The following is a 16,943-nucleotide window of genomic DNA, read 5'->3' on the forward strand; positions in this document are numbered from 1 at the left end:
TCTCCATAACAATTCTCCCATATTTTCTTCACTGGTCAACATTTTTGATAGAATTACAGTAAGTAGAGACATAATATTGTAGTCAACTCTCTCCCAAGCCCTATATATTCATGTACTCTAGAGACTCTTAACCTTGGTTCTTACAGTTACTCTGTTAGTTCTGTTACTCTATTTAGAATTGGGAATTACAGGTCCATACAAACTCAAATTTTTATTTTCAATTTTATACCAAAAACATATTTGATTCAGTCATATATATTTCATTAAAAGATTAAAGGCATTATTCATGTGAAGATAAACCCTTTTTAATCAAGGTATTATTTACTCTTGGGTATTAAGTATGGGTATTATTCTATCCTTTGGGATTGCAGGTGCATACAAACTGGATCTTGACAAATTTTAAGTGAATTTTATACCCAACAGTAGGGTAAACAAATCAGACTCAAATATTTTCTAAAGATTATTGATTCTTGTTAATCAGAATTCTGTAAATGTTTGAACATACGAAAGTGAAATTCATTGCATTCATTGTTTATTTAAAAAAAAGCAATCCAGAAGGAAATAAAAAGAATGAATGGGAGTAAAGCTGTAGGCATTTTAAATCAGGGGAATTGAATCTGCTGGCTTTTGTACTGATTCAAAATATAGTCTATAGTCAATAGTCACTGGGAAGATAAGTATTCCAGAAAATTCATTAAGATGGAACCAATAAAGCCAGAGGGAAATTGAAGAGAAAATAGAAGTTAATCACAGTTTGATTAAATTAACGCCCTGAACACCACCAGACCACTAGCTATCAAGCTCCATGCTAACAATAACACAACAGATGGAGGTTACAGACAACCATCAACATAAGATATTGGTAGAAAAAACTAGAAACTGTTGTTTTAGATCCTATACAAATGACATTACTTTCTTCAATATAATGGATGGATAAGTTTTTTGACTCAGGGTCACTGAGATCAGACATATAAAATCAATAAAATAGGTTTAAATCATCTTTATAGACCTACATTAAGTCACCTTTCAACATCTAAACTATATCAGTTATAGTCCAATATTGAAGAGGTGGTAGTTCTTTTTGGTTGATAACAAAATATTTTGACAATTGTGTCTGAAAATTGTTGAAAGGGTCTATGAAAGGAAATTTGTTTCCATGGATCCGACAATCAATACATCTATATTTCTACAATGAAATACAAATAAGCTGGTCATTTGCTTTTATATGTACTTCATTCAGTTGGTGAAGCATTAGACAACTTTCAAACTTTCAAATAATGCTTGGCTTGAGATTGTAGAAGAACGCATGACTAGAGATTGATGTAGAAATAGTGCTTGACTTTAGGTTATTTATAATCTAAGATATAAGTTACCTATGATCAGAATGATAAGGTATCAATATCAGAGCCTACTGTTTTATCTTTGATTCCCCATGGTGAAAAGTAGTGCCAAAATAAACCATTAATATTATTATAGTGATAACTAGAAACTTCTGAATATTATATCAATATTATCTGGTAACTCATATCACAGCACGAGATTTTAATACTTGGTGTTCATTGGGGATTGATCTAAAGATACTTCCTTTATTACCTTCCTGTTTGAAATTTATAGAGCTAAAATAAAAGGCACAGGGGTAAATAAACTTGAATTCAGATTTATCAGACAATTGTGGATTTTGGAACTTAAGAGGTCATAAATCATCTGAAAAAAACCTTCAAAGATTCACAAACATGTTAAAAGAATTTTGCGTCAACTGTCTGTCTACAGACTGTGCACATCAAAGAAAGAACTGCTCTATCAATATATCAAACAGACCAATAGTTTTGTAAAGATTCAACTATAGATTATTTTCTGCATAATAAACAGTTCACCTGATAATAAAAGACATGAATAGAACAGAATAGAAAAACAGCTGTTGTCAATGTGACAGAGTGAAGACAGCCAATTTCTCATATCATATGAACACTTCAATCATTCAACTCAGACAAAACAGTATTTATTCACACTACACCGGCTGATACTTCTAAAAGAGTGACAAAAGTGACGCTAACATAGCATTTTCAGGACAAAGAATTCACTGCAAGTCCTACACCAAAAACACCTGACATGGGAAGTAATAAGTCCTAGGTTTTTGTCTATCTGATAATTCCAATTTGGTTACTAAGTAAAATCCATTTAATACCAAAATTATATCTAATGGAAAACCAATTACCCTTAATGACAATTTTCTCAAATATCAAATTGAATGTGTACTAAATGTAAGTCTGGAATTTACAACTTAGTCAATATGGAAGGAGCAAAAGCTCAGACATGATTATAGGTTGTTTTCTACAAAACCCATAAGGAACACTTGCTGTTTCTATTACAATGGGTGTAAATAGGAAATATTTCAAACAGGTAAAAAATTAATTTCCTTACAAACTTTTTTACTGAAATACTGATGACATGGCAAATGTCACATAATATGACTCACACCAATCCAATACATGATAATAGCTTACTGCACATTAGGAAACATTTCATAGGAAAGGAATGGAATCGACAATGACTCATGCCGTGAGGAAACCAACACTTTATTAAATATTCAAGATATATTCATTCCGTACTATCAAATACCTTACAGTATTTATTTAGAGATTAAAAGTGATAGTTCTTCCACATCTAATCAAAACCTAGTTCCGAGGTCATATACTAGTGTAAAAGCAACCTGTCAAACTTTTAAATTGGAAAAAGTCATATTGAATCCAACATTTAAAAGACCATCTTAGCCTAATAAAAATGGATTTTAAATGATAAAAAAAGGAAATATGTTTTCTGCATATCATTTCAATGGATTGTATTTTCTGGTTCAATTAAAAGCAAATGTGATCAAAGTAAAAGGAATGCAGATTAATTTAATGCAATGAAATAAACTCTAATATTAAACAAAATAAATATGTCAAAAAAACTTTATTAATGACTCAAAAGAAAATCCAAGTGGATACTTGTGGGACCTGTTTATTTGAGACAACCTATTATATGTAGTTGTCAAAATATATTAGTTATGGTCAGATGGCATAAGTAAATATTTCTACATTTGAACATTGAAGACCTTCAATAATATACTATTTCCATGGATGGTAAACTTATATGAATACATTGTTGCACAAAGTATGACTAACTAACAATGCAATCAGTAATGCATTCCAGGCAATGTCACTACTGTCAGTGTTGCTGGATAACTAAAATTCCTGAGGCCTTTTCCCCCTGATCCCCTGTATAAATTTTATCTTCAATTAGAGTGATTTATCTAATCCAATTATAAGACAATAAAAGTAAATTGATAAGTTGATAATAGCCATGTAGAGAGGTTATACCGCGCCCATCCTGTAGCGCCGATTTATAACGGGACTGAAATCATCACTACATACTCACTCATCACACAATAGAGAGAAAATACATGACAATGGCCTGGAATGGAATTTCACACAAGTCAGAAATTCACATGAAAAAAGACGATAAATTACCTCCATATAAGCTACACTGACCTGCACGAGGGTAAAAACAAGAGCAAACACCTTCGGCCCGTACTTTGGCCCCATTTTGAACAAATTATACTCCACTGAAGGGATTTAACACAAGAAAAAATATCCTATACGAGGTAAAATGGACGACTGACGACTGTATAATAGTGGTAGACTGAAGGATATGACGTCATGCTACTAAACGAATAGAGCATTCTGATTGGTTGAATATTTTTCGTCTGCCATGCAATTATGTTAAGTCCATGAAAATTTAAAACCAATTTGATTCACTGACTCACAGTAAATATTAAGATATAAACAAAGATATGTAATCAATTACAAATGGCTAATAAAATATATTAAAAATTAATCGTAATTTATGATCAGTTGAACACGCATTTCCAAGACAGATGGTAATTAAAGCACCCTGTCAAATGGAATCACCCGAGGAAGACACTTTGCATAATGAGATAGAAGCAATGGACGTGTCAGTGGCTTGATCAGTAGGAATTAATATTTAAGAAATTATTTAACAGGTAAATGTACTGTATAATGCAGGAAGGGATATATAAGGTGTTGGTTGTTTGATTGTTTGCCGATATCCACATGATTGCAACAATGTTATCCATTGTGTAACAATCAAAGGGGTTATATTGAGTTTTCTATGGAGCCATATGGCACATATGTTTTATACAATATTTGATAAGCGGCTACTAATGTCATAATGTCATGCTCTGGTTCCCGAAATCATTTTTGTCAATATTTCTCTTTTGAATTTTAGAGAGATTTTCTTGATTTTGATGTCTCTCAGCGTTTTATCTCTTGAGCAAACATAATATGGAAATATGACTTAGATTTTGAGTAGCCTTGAAGACAAACCAAGAAGTTGGCATTGTGTTAAAAATAAAGCTAGATGGCGTAGTATTTTTTGCATAAGCCTGTTACCATCTTGATAATAAATTTTTTTGTTTCCCTCTTTTCTTTGATATGGAAGTGAATTATTCGTTTTTTAAAGTTAATTCTTGTAAGGTAGGCTTGGCACACCTTACACATAAGCATGTGAATGACATTAGTTATATAGTTTTTATAATTAAATATGAATTTTTTAATAACTCCTAAATATGTACAAATCATAATACCAGTTGAAACTGTAACAGCCTGACCAAGGTTATTTCAATTTCAAAACCATACATAATAGTTTCGTACAATCACAAAGCATAAAGTCAATCTACATAATGCATGAATAATGTTATTCATCAAATAGTGTACAGGTAATGAATTCAGTCTAATGTTCTATAACAAGTTGACTGGTAAATACAAATATACACATATTTCAGCTTCTCCCATCATGTCATCTGATGATACAGAAAAACTAGATCCACAAGCTAGTGAGCAGGAAACTACTGGAACTTCAAATATTCCAAAAGCGACTGCAGCTAAAAGACCAACATCTATTCATGAATATGAAGAAATAAATGGTTCTTATCCTAAAGAAAATTCTGCTAGTAGTATAACATGTATGGTGCCAAAACGTTATCTTGTGTCTTTCATGGCATTCCTTGGATTTGGTAAGTAGGATGTAAAATTACTTTCATTTTGAATTTTGGTATGTTTTTCTCTGGGCAAAATTACTAAACAAAATAAATTTAGATTGATATTTAGATTGGTAGGAGGGGAGGGAGCACCCTCTATCTATGGGCCTGTTGTTGATAAAGATGTCCCAACACTTACATTAAGAAAAACTGTGAAAATTATGATTTTATTAATAAAAGAAAATTAAATGCATTAAATTGGAATAAAATATTTTGTAGCAAATGTGTATGCATTACGTGTCAATTTAAGTGTAGCTATAGTTGCTATGACTAGTAATAAAACCATCTTTATCAACAATACAGCAGTTGGGGTAAGTTAAACAATATTTCTTATGAAGAATAGAATAACATTATAACATCTGCTGCAGAAGGATGAACAGCCAAAGTAAGATGCTGGGAACCTTCCAATTAATCTATTTAAGGGAAGAAGCTTTTGTAATTTTTAAAACCCCATGTTGTCACCATGCATTTGTTGAAGAATATATGCAAAAAAAATTGTGATTGATGCTCATGATCAGTAGATCCATAGATGTTCAGCTAAAGTATCTACAGGAGATGATCCTTCAACACTGGGATACTCTCTACGGTATTAGGATTATTGAGACAAGTCTCAATGAAAACACAGGCCTAGGTCAAAGTGCAATAGATAAGCTTATTAATTGTGTGAAAATTAGGAAGTTGTCAGTATGATTTTAGTTGAAAAGACAAATATACTGTATATGGCAATGGTACCCGTTCTGAAATATTTCTGAAATAAATATGTCCTGAAATGTAACTCAAATGTCTTTGAGTCATACATCAAGATGCCTTTTAGTTTAGTTTTTGGTTGTCGGAGGATGGAGGATTGGCTTTGACCTGGAACAGTTTATTTTGATTTTAAATATTACACATGGATGGAAGCTAAATGAGTTACATCAACATCACTGAAATGAAAAACATGACATTTTGAAATTCCAAATGAATTCAAATATTTTGAAACAGGCAGAAACAAACAGGAGACAATACAATAATGGTGTGCCATACTTTCAATTACTTACCCTTTTCAATTGAAGCAGATATGATTTGTGACGAAAGTAGGAAGCTAATAAAAGATCTTGAATGAGACTTACTGGTATTCAGAATATTTTGATATGCCAATGATTTGACTTCTGAATGTGATAAAGGCCACAGTTTTGATTTGATTGTGATGAATGTATATTGGAAAGATCTTGTACTGTACTGCTTGTCTTAGCAATTTTAAATCAAATTTGTTTATAGAGGCTTTTGATTTGCAATAGGTTTTATGAATTCTTGTGAATAACCTGTCAGATTAAAATTCATTGTTTGAAAATATGTTGTAGTTCAAGCCTGCTGATTACAACTGGGATTTAGAATTACAAGGGCATATTTTATCAGCTTTCTTCTGGGGTTATGTCGTAACTCAGTTACCAGGTGGTAAGTATTAAGATGATTTCTTTTACTTCAAATAAAACTAATACCAGGGTTCAATTCAAGCGTTATCTCAATGATTCGCAATTCAAAATTATCGCCTTTGCAAAAAGTCAAATAGATCACCACAATCTGCAAATCAAATCAAATTGAGTATTTGAAAGTTTACTACTGAAAATTTTAAATTGCTACCATATTTTTAAATAGTACCACTCAAAATTTTAACTTGATTAACCAATGCTAAAATTTGGTGTGATAAGCTGCTTATCAAATTTTCCAATCTAAATTGAACCCTGCCGATTAATACATCTAAATCTAGGTAGGATATTGCATGTTAACATGTAGTCAATCCACCTTGATGGTTCTTCACATAATAACCTTAATATGCAATTAATATGTTCAGGATTTTCAAATTTGGAATCCTGGACCAACCCAAATAATATCATTTTGTAGATTTTCTGTTGTCTTGCTCAATATGGTATTATTCTTTGTGCTCGCTTTCTTTAGATAAGAATAATATTAAACTAGATTAACCTCCAACTATTTACCATTACCATTATCCACCATTATAATTTTTAGGGTCATAAAATGAATACATATATACTATGAGTCAAGAAAAAAAAATCATAAAATGGTGACACAAATTGAAAGTATGAGTACACAGCTAGCTTTAAGATAAATGGCAAAACTAGATTACACTTGAAAATTTGCTTATTTTGAATAAATCCCAAAAGAGCCCTTCCCTCTCTGAGATTTCTGCAGGGAAATTCCATTGGTGAAAAGAAATGATGTTATCTGTTTGAGGTTAAACCATAACTTAATTAGCTTTAAGCCTAGAATAGAGATAGTGTCTGCTGCAGGATAAGCAAGTGAATGCACAAGAAATGGGTACTGATTCGTTTCTACTATTTGCAACTGTATCAATAATCGTATACCGCACCAGGCAAGTCTCTTGTCTATTCTTGGCTTTTTAAATGTAGATGATGGTCTAGGAAAGTGTTAAACTTATAATGTATTTAATATTTGTAGGACTATTAGCTAATCGGTATGGAGGGAAATATTTTTTTGGTGGTGGAATATTTATTACTGCTGTGTTATCATTACTAACTCCTTTATTTGTAACCTGGAGTGTATATCTACTTATATCTATTAGAGTACTGCAGGGATTTTGTGAGGTAGCCATTATTTGCATATTCCCCAGATATTTTGCATATATATTCTCCCTACTCTTTGATGCAAATTATGATATATTTTTAATATATTTAATATTACTTTTCCCATGATAGTAATGTAATGCAAGGACTAAAGACAGGGCTTTTAATCTTGTGAAGGGTGAAAAATTATTTTATTACTGTTCAGTTTGAAGATCACGCCATTAGAAATTGAAAAGCATGAATGCTGATTATGCAACTGCTGCTCTCCAAGCAAATTTCTCTCATTATCCACTACATGATATTGTCTTTCTTTCCTTACGCAATTAAAATCAAAGAATTTACAACATGCATGCTACTGAGTATCCTCAAATGAAACATGTCATACAATTAGACAAATTGGACAAACAAATTATTAAACTAGAAGAATTTTGCTCTAAATGAAAAAAATGATGAAAATATCTTGTATGATGGTTTTCTCCACAGGGTGTAACCTATCCAGCCATTCATGCTATTTGGTCTAAATGGGCTCCACCTCAAGAAAGATCTAAACTGGCAACATTTGCCTTTTCTGGTAAGTAACCTTATTTATTAAGTATTGAGTCTGTTGTGGGCCTGTTGTGGATGCAAGACCAGCTCACTCTCATCTACATTACATTTTACATTTATGCTATTGTGTGACGGTATTAGTAGCCTGTTTGAGTCCACAAAGTGTCCACTGCATGTGTAAATGTGTTGAAAGGCTATGTTCTTTGTTACTAATGAAGTGAGTTATACCATAATTATTCCTTTGTGTTCTTTGCTACACAAAGTTAGTTTTAATATTGTGATCATTTCACTGTGCGCTTGGAAAATAGTTTCAAAAATGATTAAAGGGGGATAACAATTATATCCACTACTTCCTTGCTTTATGTAAAAGGGGGATCATCATCTAAAATTGGGAGAGCCGGCAAAGATGTCTTGTGTGTTAGAAAATACACATTTATCTTAAGCTATCTAAAGAATACCCCTTTAGCAAATGACCACTCAAACTTCTTGCAAAGGTTCATGAGCTATCCACTGAGCTTATACACAGCTTTGAAAAATCTCTGTGTTCTGTAATTGTAGAATTATCTGATATAATTTGTAGGTTCATATATAGGAACTGTTATATCATTACCAATATCTGGAGCTTTAGCTCATAGTCCTGCTGGTTGGCCTTCTATATTCTATGTTTGTGGTAAGTTAAGCATTTAATTAGATTCCAGACTCCCAAGATTTTCTCAATAAAACAAATTGTAGCCTACCATAAAAAAAATCAAGGGTTGTCAAGAATATTCTTAAAAAATCATGAAAGGCATGGATCCCAATTCCATGTTTATGGATTTCCAAGGAACACAGGCACCTTGTGTAAAGGTTATAATTGGTATTTTACAGGTAGTATAGGTATTTTATGGTTTATGGTATGGTGTGTACTAGTAACTGAAAGTCCAGCAAAACATCCCTCTATAACCAACGCTGAACTAGAATACATACAACAAACTATAGGATATACTGATGAACAAACTAAAGTAAGTTTTCATGTTAAGGAAGAACTATGGTCTAGTGAATATTATTTTACTAATACAAATCATACAGGCTGTAAATACTTTTGAAATGTTAATTTATTCACAGCTGTTATAAGTCAATCAGATGGGACAATACACCATGGTCCTGTGTGCTACAGGCTGTACCATACAGTACCCGTAAAAGATCCCTTGACACTTGGAAATTGAAAAAGAGTATCCTAATGCCGCTGTCTTAGACATTGTCTATCTTCATGATATCAATTAGGTGCACAAGAGTAGGATGTAAAGCTCCATTCATTTCAATTCATTTTATAAAGTTACAACTATTGCTATTTTCAGAGGATTCATCCACCTTGGGCTAGACTTCTTACCTCAATTCCAGTATGGGCATTGTGTTTAGCACATTTTGCTGAAAATTGGGGTTTTTACACCTGGTTGACTGAATTGCCTACATTCATGAATGATGTTCTGAATTTCCGTATACAAAATGTAAGTAAAACCTTGTGTGTTTGGAATTTATTGAGAATAAATCATATATAATGAGAACATGAATGATTTTATATAATCAAAGATTACATGATGGAAGAGTAGACTCTAATGCCACACCACCATTATTGCAAAATTTGCTTCATTTTTACACTGCATGACATTGCCTTTCTTCATCAACACTTATTACTAGCAGAGAAGGAAGATGTAGGACTTCATTTTCTATTTATTTTATTTTAGTACTGTCAAGCTATATAGAGTTTATGTTTATAATTGTAGAGTGGGTTTTTGTCAGCACTACCATATTTAGTACTAGGATTAGTTGTAATGTTTAGTGGACAATTAGCTGATATATTGAGAACTAATTTTAATGTTAGCACAACGCTAGTTAGAAAACTCTTCACTTGTGGAGGTAGGCACTCTTAATCTAAATAACCAATGCAGATATGTTAGGTTTTAAAATGTAATCAGCAGCTGGGCAATAGGATAAATATCTAATCTAGCGTCAGACAGGCAATAGGATAGATATCTTCAGACAGACAATAGAATAGATATACATGTATAATATAGCTTCAACAGACAGTTGCAGACAGACAATAGGATAGATATCTCGCTTTAAATCACTATAGGATAGATATCTAGATCAGACAGATGATTGAAAACGTACATTTTTTAAAAATATATATCATATACTTTGAATTCAATAAATAGACATTTGAATCAGATTAATTGACAAGATTTTCACATACCCAGGTATCTTTTCATTCTACAGCAATATTATATATCTTAACCTTATATTGTGTGCTGTACATCTCATTTCAGCATTTGCAATCCAGTCAGTATTTATGATAACAGCAGGGTATTTAATGACACCAGTAGCTGCTATAGTTTGTCTTACTATAGCTGTTGGTTTAGGTGGTTTCTTTTGGGCTGGAGTTGGTGTTAACCATCTAGATATTGCTCCACAATATGCCAGTATATTAATGGGACTATCCAACACCTTTGCCACATTACCAGGAATTATCAGTCCAAGTCTGACTGGTGCTATAGTCAGCATGGTAACTAAATTCTTTCTTTCTTTTGGAGAACATCATGGCATCCATATTTCATACTTCTTGATGACTAAGATTATTGGATATCATATGGCAATGCAATCTTATTTTATACCTAATTAAAATAGTTTGTTGGCTACTTTGCTGAATTATTTTAAACCACGAATTGGAGAGTTGCACCCCACCCTATTTAACTTCAAGAAATAAGGAAATGAATCCTATCATTTATAGAAATATATAAATGCATAAATTTAATTAATTTAATACATGATTTTGTTAAATTTCAGGGAGGTGAGTCAATGTGGAGAGTCGTATTCTATTTAGCAGCATCTATATATGGTGTTGGTGCAATCTTTTATGGGGTCTTTGCATCAGGAGATAGGCAAGCATGGGCTGAAATTCCTCTTGGTTATCAACCTCATCTAGATGACCCAGAGAGAGACTAGATTATACTAGACTATCAAATTTAATATCAGGAAGCAAGGAGCAATCACATTTACTGTACTGGAAAGATAAAGTAGGAAATTTTTAAGGATATAGTCATCTACATATTATAGCTTGTCTACATGATACAGCTTAATTCTTTTATCCATGCCATCCATAGCAAATTCTACTTTAAAGAAGAATGAATTTTTCTAAGCAGTAATAGCTTTAAGAATCTTTAAGGCAATAACTTGTACAGCATCTTTCCATGACATACAATTCACATTGCTTATCATTGTCATTAAGGATTGGGATTATAGTACTGAGTGCTATTTACATTTCTTCCATGGAACTTCCTGTACTAATTCACCAAAGTTAAATAATTTTCTGTCAAGATCAAAGGCTGAGGACCAACTGAATTTTCAATGATAATATCATTAATAACTTAACATTAGAATTACAAAGCAAACATTTAAATTATTATATTTATATACATTACAACTTAATGAAATATTGTTAACTGGGATGCACATGTGAGGTATTGGTGTAAGATTTTACTGTGATTATTATTTATTTGTGTGATAATTCCATATCAAAATCTATTTATTTATTTATAATATTGTTATTTTTCTGTAATGAATTTATTTTTGTTTACTGTTATTTGTTATTAAATATCTATATTATTTGTTTACCAAAGAAGTAGACAATTGATGTTAAATACTTGCAAAGTAATGATTTTGATCATTTTAATATACCAGAGACTTTTGCATCTATAAATGTCAAATCTATTTCTGTGTCTTGTTAGTTCAGCTTTTTGACCATATATTAAGATTTTTTTTCTGTTTCTGAGGAAGCAGACAAAACCAAACTAACTATTCAATTCTACATAATATATGTAGGCCTAGGCCTATTTAATTTTTATGAAATGTGTAAAAGGCACATAAGAAATTTATAGCCCACATGGTGAAAGAGTTGAAATGTTTTGCTAGAGTATGTGTATATGCACATGTGAGGTAAAACATCTTGTTATAACACTATACAGAGGCAGGCTTGATGATCAAAGTACGGTATCCACTTGTAAGCTCCTTCCTTTAATTACCTTGGGCTATCTACGAGCCAGTAGGTCAACTATTGCGCAATTGATATGCATATATGACCTATTATCACCATATTTTTTACGATATATTATAGGCTATTATATCCTGAATATATTTTGATATTGTTATCAAGTGAATTGTTGTAATCTTGATTGTTGTGAAATAAAAAGTTTATCACTTTGACATTATTCAATTACAAGAAGGAAACCAACATTAACATCAACCACCATTTTTACCATGGTAGTATCTCTGATTTCAATTTCATAGAATCTTGACTCAATCAGACATGTATCTAAAATGAACTCAAAACATCATAAAAAAAGAATTATTACAGGTTTTGCAGAATGGCAGGTCAACTTTATAGGCTAAGAAAGAGTAATTTTAAAGCAATATTGGTGAAGCTCAAACAACAGTTGGCGCCAAAAATGGGACTAGTGATTCTAGTTGAAGGGAGGCAACTTCATCAAATTTCGAATATTGCCAAGGGAGGTTACATTTACATACAGCAAAATTTATTGGAATTTAGAGGAAACGCCACTAATCATTACATTTGTATATTCTGCTTTCCTCGGCAGTTTCAGTAAAGCTGAATCTGTCTCGGAAGTGAAAGGTGAAATTCGTTGTGTCTTCTTGGGCAAGACTCTTTACTTCCGGCATTTCACATTTAAGTCTATTTGTCAAGTCCCAAGCTTTGAAGCGTTTAGGGGATAATTCTGACACATAATAATGCAATTAATATTTTTGGTCCCGTATCGTACGAAGGTTTTGTTTTCAATGTCTTTGTTTACACATACTCGTAGTCAGGAAACACAATTGAACTGTTTTCTAATCCAATTTGGACTAACGAAAACAATTAGCAGGTTCCTGAACAGAGATATGTGCCTAATCTTAGGCCTATAGCACACTCACATTCTTACTATTTTAATTTCTGCCATAAATTGATATTGTTTAGTTGATAACAGTTTCGCAATGTGGTATGCCCTGTTATCATACTTTGATAAGGGAATTTATGTCGAAATGAATACTAAATATCAATATTCTAGACGCTTTCCCAATCATTATTTCATTTTAACACCATAACAGGCAAACAAGGTTCGTATTGATATTTACACATACGATATCTTTGCATGTAGATCCACAATATGGAATCTAGGTATTCTGACTGCAATTTTTTATCTCTTATATTAAAGAACAATCTGCCAAGCGTTAAGATAAATATTTTAGTTGTCGTTGCCTTTTTTGCAGATTCAAACTAGCTTTCACATTATGAATCTCAGGCCTCATATAATTTTGCTGTGTCTATGGTCAGGTACAGTCATTGCAAGCCCAACGCAATCAGGTAAGTATTGTATTTATTTCAAGCAAAAGTATCTGATTGGCGTTTGGGAAATTTATATTTATTGCTAAACATATTTTTAATCATTCGAACTCAGGATGGGTAGCCGATAAAGTACATCTGTATTGTCCACTTTACCAGGATACAGTAATTTGGTCTCTAAAAGATTTGAATAATAGATAATATAGCCCTCGCTACCCTTGACCCGTTGAAATTGATATGACCTTATAAAGATTATAAACGTTCATAGTCTGAAGCTTTGATAGCCCACTTTACAAAATCAACCCCCCGCATTTCCTGGCCCCACTCTGTGACTGGAATCAACCTTTGGATCACATGATTCCATTCTGCTACCGTATTTGTCAGGCCCATAGCTACAGTGGGACAAAGGAAAAAAATAATAAATATTCCCTTGTTTCAGGTTACAAATTAAGACTAGAGTCAGGAAAAGAAAACTATGGATTCGTTAAAATGTCACAAAGCGGTTTAATTCGCGATGCTTATTATTCCGTCTGTCCGAGCCGAAATCAGAAATATACAGATTTACTAGGCAGAATTATTTGTCTGGAACTTGGATATTTGGATGGAGAGAGTTTTGACATGAAGGCTGAAAGTTCTAGTTTTCAATTTTGGCACACCAAATTTGATGTCTTTACCGATTACGAACAAAAAACAGTGATGCCAAATATCACTGCTTATGGTAACAGAAACTGGACATTTGTAGATGCAATTGGAGATTTTTCTTACTGCAAATCGTCTGCTATTGCTGTGTTTTGTCATGGAGAAGGTAATGTATTAGATAGAAGATCTTAATCGAGTGTTTTTGTAATATTTAATCCGGCAACGGATGTGAATGTGATAAATTATTATATGTACCTATATTTTCTATCTGGAATAAAGGGATAGTCGTCTACACATTCTCCATGCCCGTATTACCTAAGAGATAACGTAATGTAAACACAATAAAAGTGGAGACTAGACTTAAGTATGGGGTTATATTAGGTCTGTCATTATTTTTTGACTTACCTCATTATTCTACACATTAAGCTCTATCAAGTGATAAAGTATCATTGAAACGATCACCAAATTTTAGATATTATCTCTTCCATTTTCATGTGTTATTATTTCTTGGCATATACAGGTCTCCCTCGAACATTATAGATTTACACATACTCAAGTAGTTAAATCAGTGGTCAATAAATTCAATATCAACATTATTCAACTTCAAGGTGATCAATAATTGATAACATTATCTAAATATTATCACCTTTTTGAATTGTCTTATTGAGCTAGGGTCACTTTATAATTCCACTTGAGAGTTCGAATTAAAATATTCATATTCAATAGGTTCAGATATAGTTAGTTAGTTAAAACAGAATAGACTTTGATCTAAATTTTGCTTTACAGTTAGTTTAAACAGAATAGATTCAGATCTCAGCTTTATTTAACAGTAAGTTTATACAGAATAGATTCAGATCTCAGTTTTATTCTACAGTTAGTGTAAACAGAATAGATTCAGATCTCAGTTTTATTTTACAGTAAGTTTAAACAGAATAGATACAGATTAAAGTTTTATTTTACAGTAAGTTTAAACAGAATAGATACAGATTGAAGTTATATTTAACAGTTAGTTTAAACAGAATAGATTCAGATTGAAGTTTTATTTTACAGTTAGTTTATACAGAAGAGATTCAGATTTAAGTTTTATTTTACAGTTAGTTTATACAGAATAGATTCAGATCTCAGTTTTATTTTACATTAAGTTTAAACAGAATAGATTCAGATCTAAGTTTTATTTAACAGTTAGTTTATACAGAATAGATTCAGATTTAAGTTTTATTTTACAGTTAGTTTATACAGAATAGATTCAGATTTAAGTTTTATTTAACAGTTAGTTTATACAGAATAGATACAGATTGAAGTTTTATTTAACAGTAAGTTTAAACAGAATAGATTCAGATCTCAGTTTTATTTTACAGTAAGTTTAAACAGAATAGATACAGATCTAAGTTTTATTTTACAGTTAGTTTAAACAGAATAGATTCAGATCTCAGTTTTATTTTACAGTAAGTTTAAACAGAATAGATACAGATCTAAGTTTTATTTTACAGTTAGTTTAAACAGAATAGATACAGATTGAAGTTTTATTTTACAGTAAGTTTAAACAGAATAGATTCAGATTGAAGTTTTATTTAACAGTTAGATTATACAGAATAGATTCAGATCTCAGTTTTATTTTACAGTTAGTTTAAACAGAATAGATTCAGATCTCAGTTTTATTTTACAGTAAGTTTAAACAGAATAGATACAGATTGAAGTTTTATTTAACAGTTAGATTATACAGAATAGATTCAGATTTAAGTTTTATTTTACAGTTAATTTATACAGAATAGATTCAAATTCAATTTTTATTTTACAGTTAGTTTAAACAGAATAAATTCAGATCTAAGTTTTATTTAACAGTAAGTTTAAACAGAATAGATTCAGATCTCAGTTTTATTTAACAGTTAGTTTAAAAAGAATAGATTCAGATCTAAGTTTAATTTTACAGTTAGTTTAAACAGAATAGATTCAGATCTCAGTTTTATTTAACAGTAAGTTTATACAGAATAGATTCAGATCTCAGTTTTATTTTACAGTTAGTTTAAACAGAATAGATTCAGATCTCAGTTTTATTTTACAGTTAGTTTAAACAGAATAGATTCAGATCTAAGTTTTTTTTAACAGTAAGTTTAAACAGAATAGATTCAGATTTAAGTTTTATTCTACAGTTAGTTTATACAGAATAGATTTAGATCTCAGTTTTATTTTACAATAAGTTTAAACAGAATAGAGTCAGATTCAATTTTTATTTGACAGTTAGTACAAAATAGATTCAGATCTCAGTTTAATTTTACAGTTAGTTTATACAGAATAGATTCAGATCTCAGTTTTATTTAACAGTAAGTTTAAACAGAATAGATTCAGATTTAAGTTTTATTTTACAGTTAGTTTATACAGAATAGATTCAGATTGAAGTTTTATTTAACAGTTACTTTATACAAAATAGATTCAGATTGAAGTTTTATTTTACAGTAAGTTTAAACAGAATAGATACAGATTGAAGTTTTATTTAACAGTAAGTTTAAACAGAATAGATACAGATTGAAGTTTTATTTAACAGTAAGTTTAAACAGAATAGATACAGATTGAAGTTTTATTTTACAGTAAGTTTAAACAGAATAGATTCAGATTGAAGTTTTATTTAACAGTAAGTTTAAACAGAATAGATACAGATTGAAGTTTTATTTAACAGTAAGTTTAACAGAATAGATACAGATGAAGT

General features: G+C 31.2%; 3 protein-coding genes across 3 annotated transcripts in view; 2 read left to right on the forward strand and 1 right to left on the reverse strand.

The window, feature by feature from the left end:
- LOTGIDRAFT_204381 (hypothetical protein) overlaps positions 1-3,664 on the reverse strand; it is a 34,497-nt gene extending 30,833 nt beyond the window's left edge. Inside the window, exon 1 of the mRNA XM_009062667.1 lies at positions 3,507-3,664. The gene's annotated coding sequence lies outside the window, so the exon portion shown is untranslated. The remainder of the gene's footprint in view (positions 1-3,506) is intronic.
- Positions 3,665-5,025: 1,361 nt separating this feature from the next.
- On the forward strand, positions 5,026-11,208 carry LOTGIDRAFT_126078 (hypothetical protein; the record flags this gene model as incomplete). The annotated part of the gene is made up of 11 exons (XM_009062668.1): positions 5,026-5,074; positions 5,318-5,409; positions 6,445-6,532; positions 7,556-7,701; positions 8,164-8,251; positions 8,807-8,900; positions 9,098-9,227; positions 9,564-9,713; positions 9,990-10,122; positions 10,533-10,768; positions 11,050-11,208. The coding sequence occupies 11 exons, from the start codon at positions 5,026-5,028 to the stop codon at positions 11,206-11,208; spliced, it is 1,365 nt and encodes a 454-aa protein (XP_009060916.1).
- A 2,156-nt stretch (positions 11,209-13,364) lies between these two features.
- On the forward strand, positions 13,365-16,011 carry LOTGIDRAFT_234565 (hypothetical protein; the record flags this gene model as incomplete). The annotated part of the gene is made up of 6 exons (XM_009062669.1): positions 13,365-13,374; positions 13,528-13,621; positions 14,040-14,405; positions 15,114-15,156; positions 15,598-15,684; positions 15,906-16,011. The coding sequence occupies exons 2-6, from the start codon at positions 13,549-13,551 to the stop codon at positions 16,009-16,011; spliced, it is 675 nt and encodes a 224-aa protein (XP_009060917.1). The 5' UTR covers positions 13,365-13,374; positions 13,528-13,548.
- Positions 16,012-16,943: the final 932 nt, after the last annotated feature.

Source organism: Lottia gigantea (assembly GCF_000327385.1).
Source record: "Lottia gigantea unplaced genomic scaffold LOTGIsca_52, whole genome shotgun sequence".
In the NCBI taxonomy this organism is placed as follows: Eukaryota; Metazoa; Mollusca; class Gastropoda; family Lottiidae; genus Lottia; species Lottia gigantea.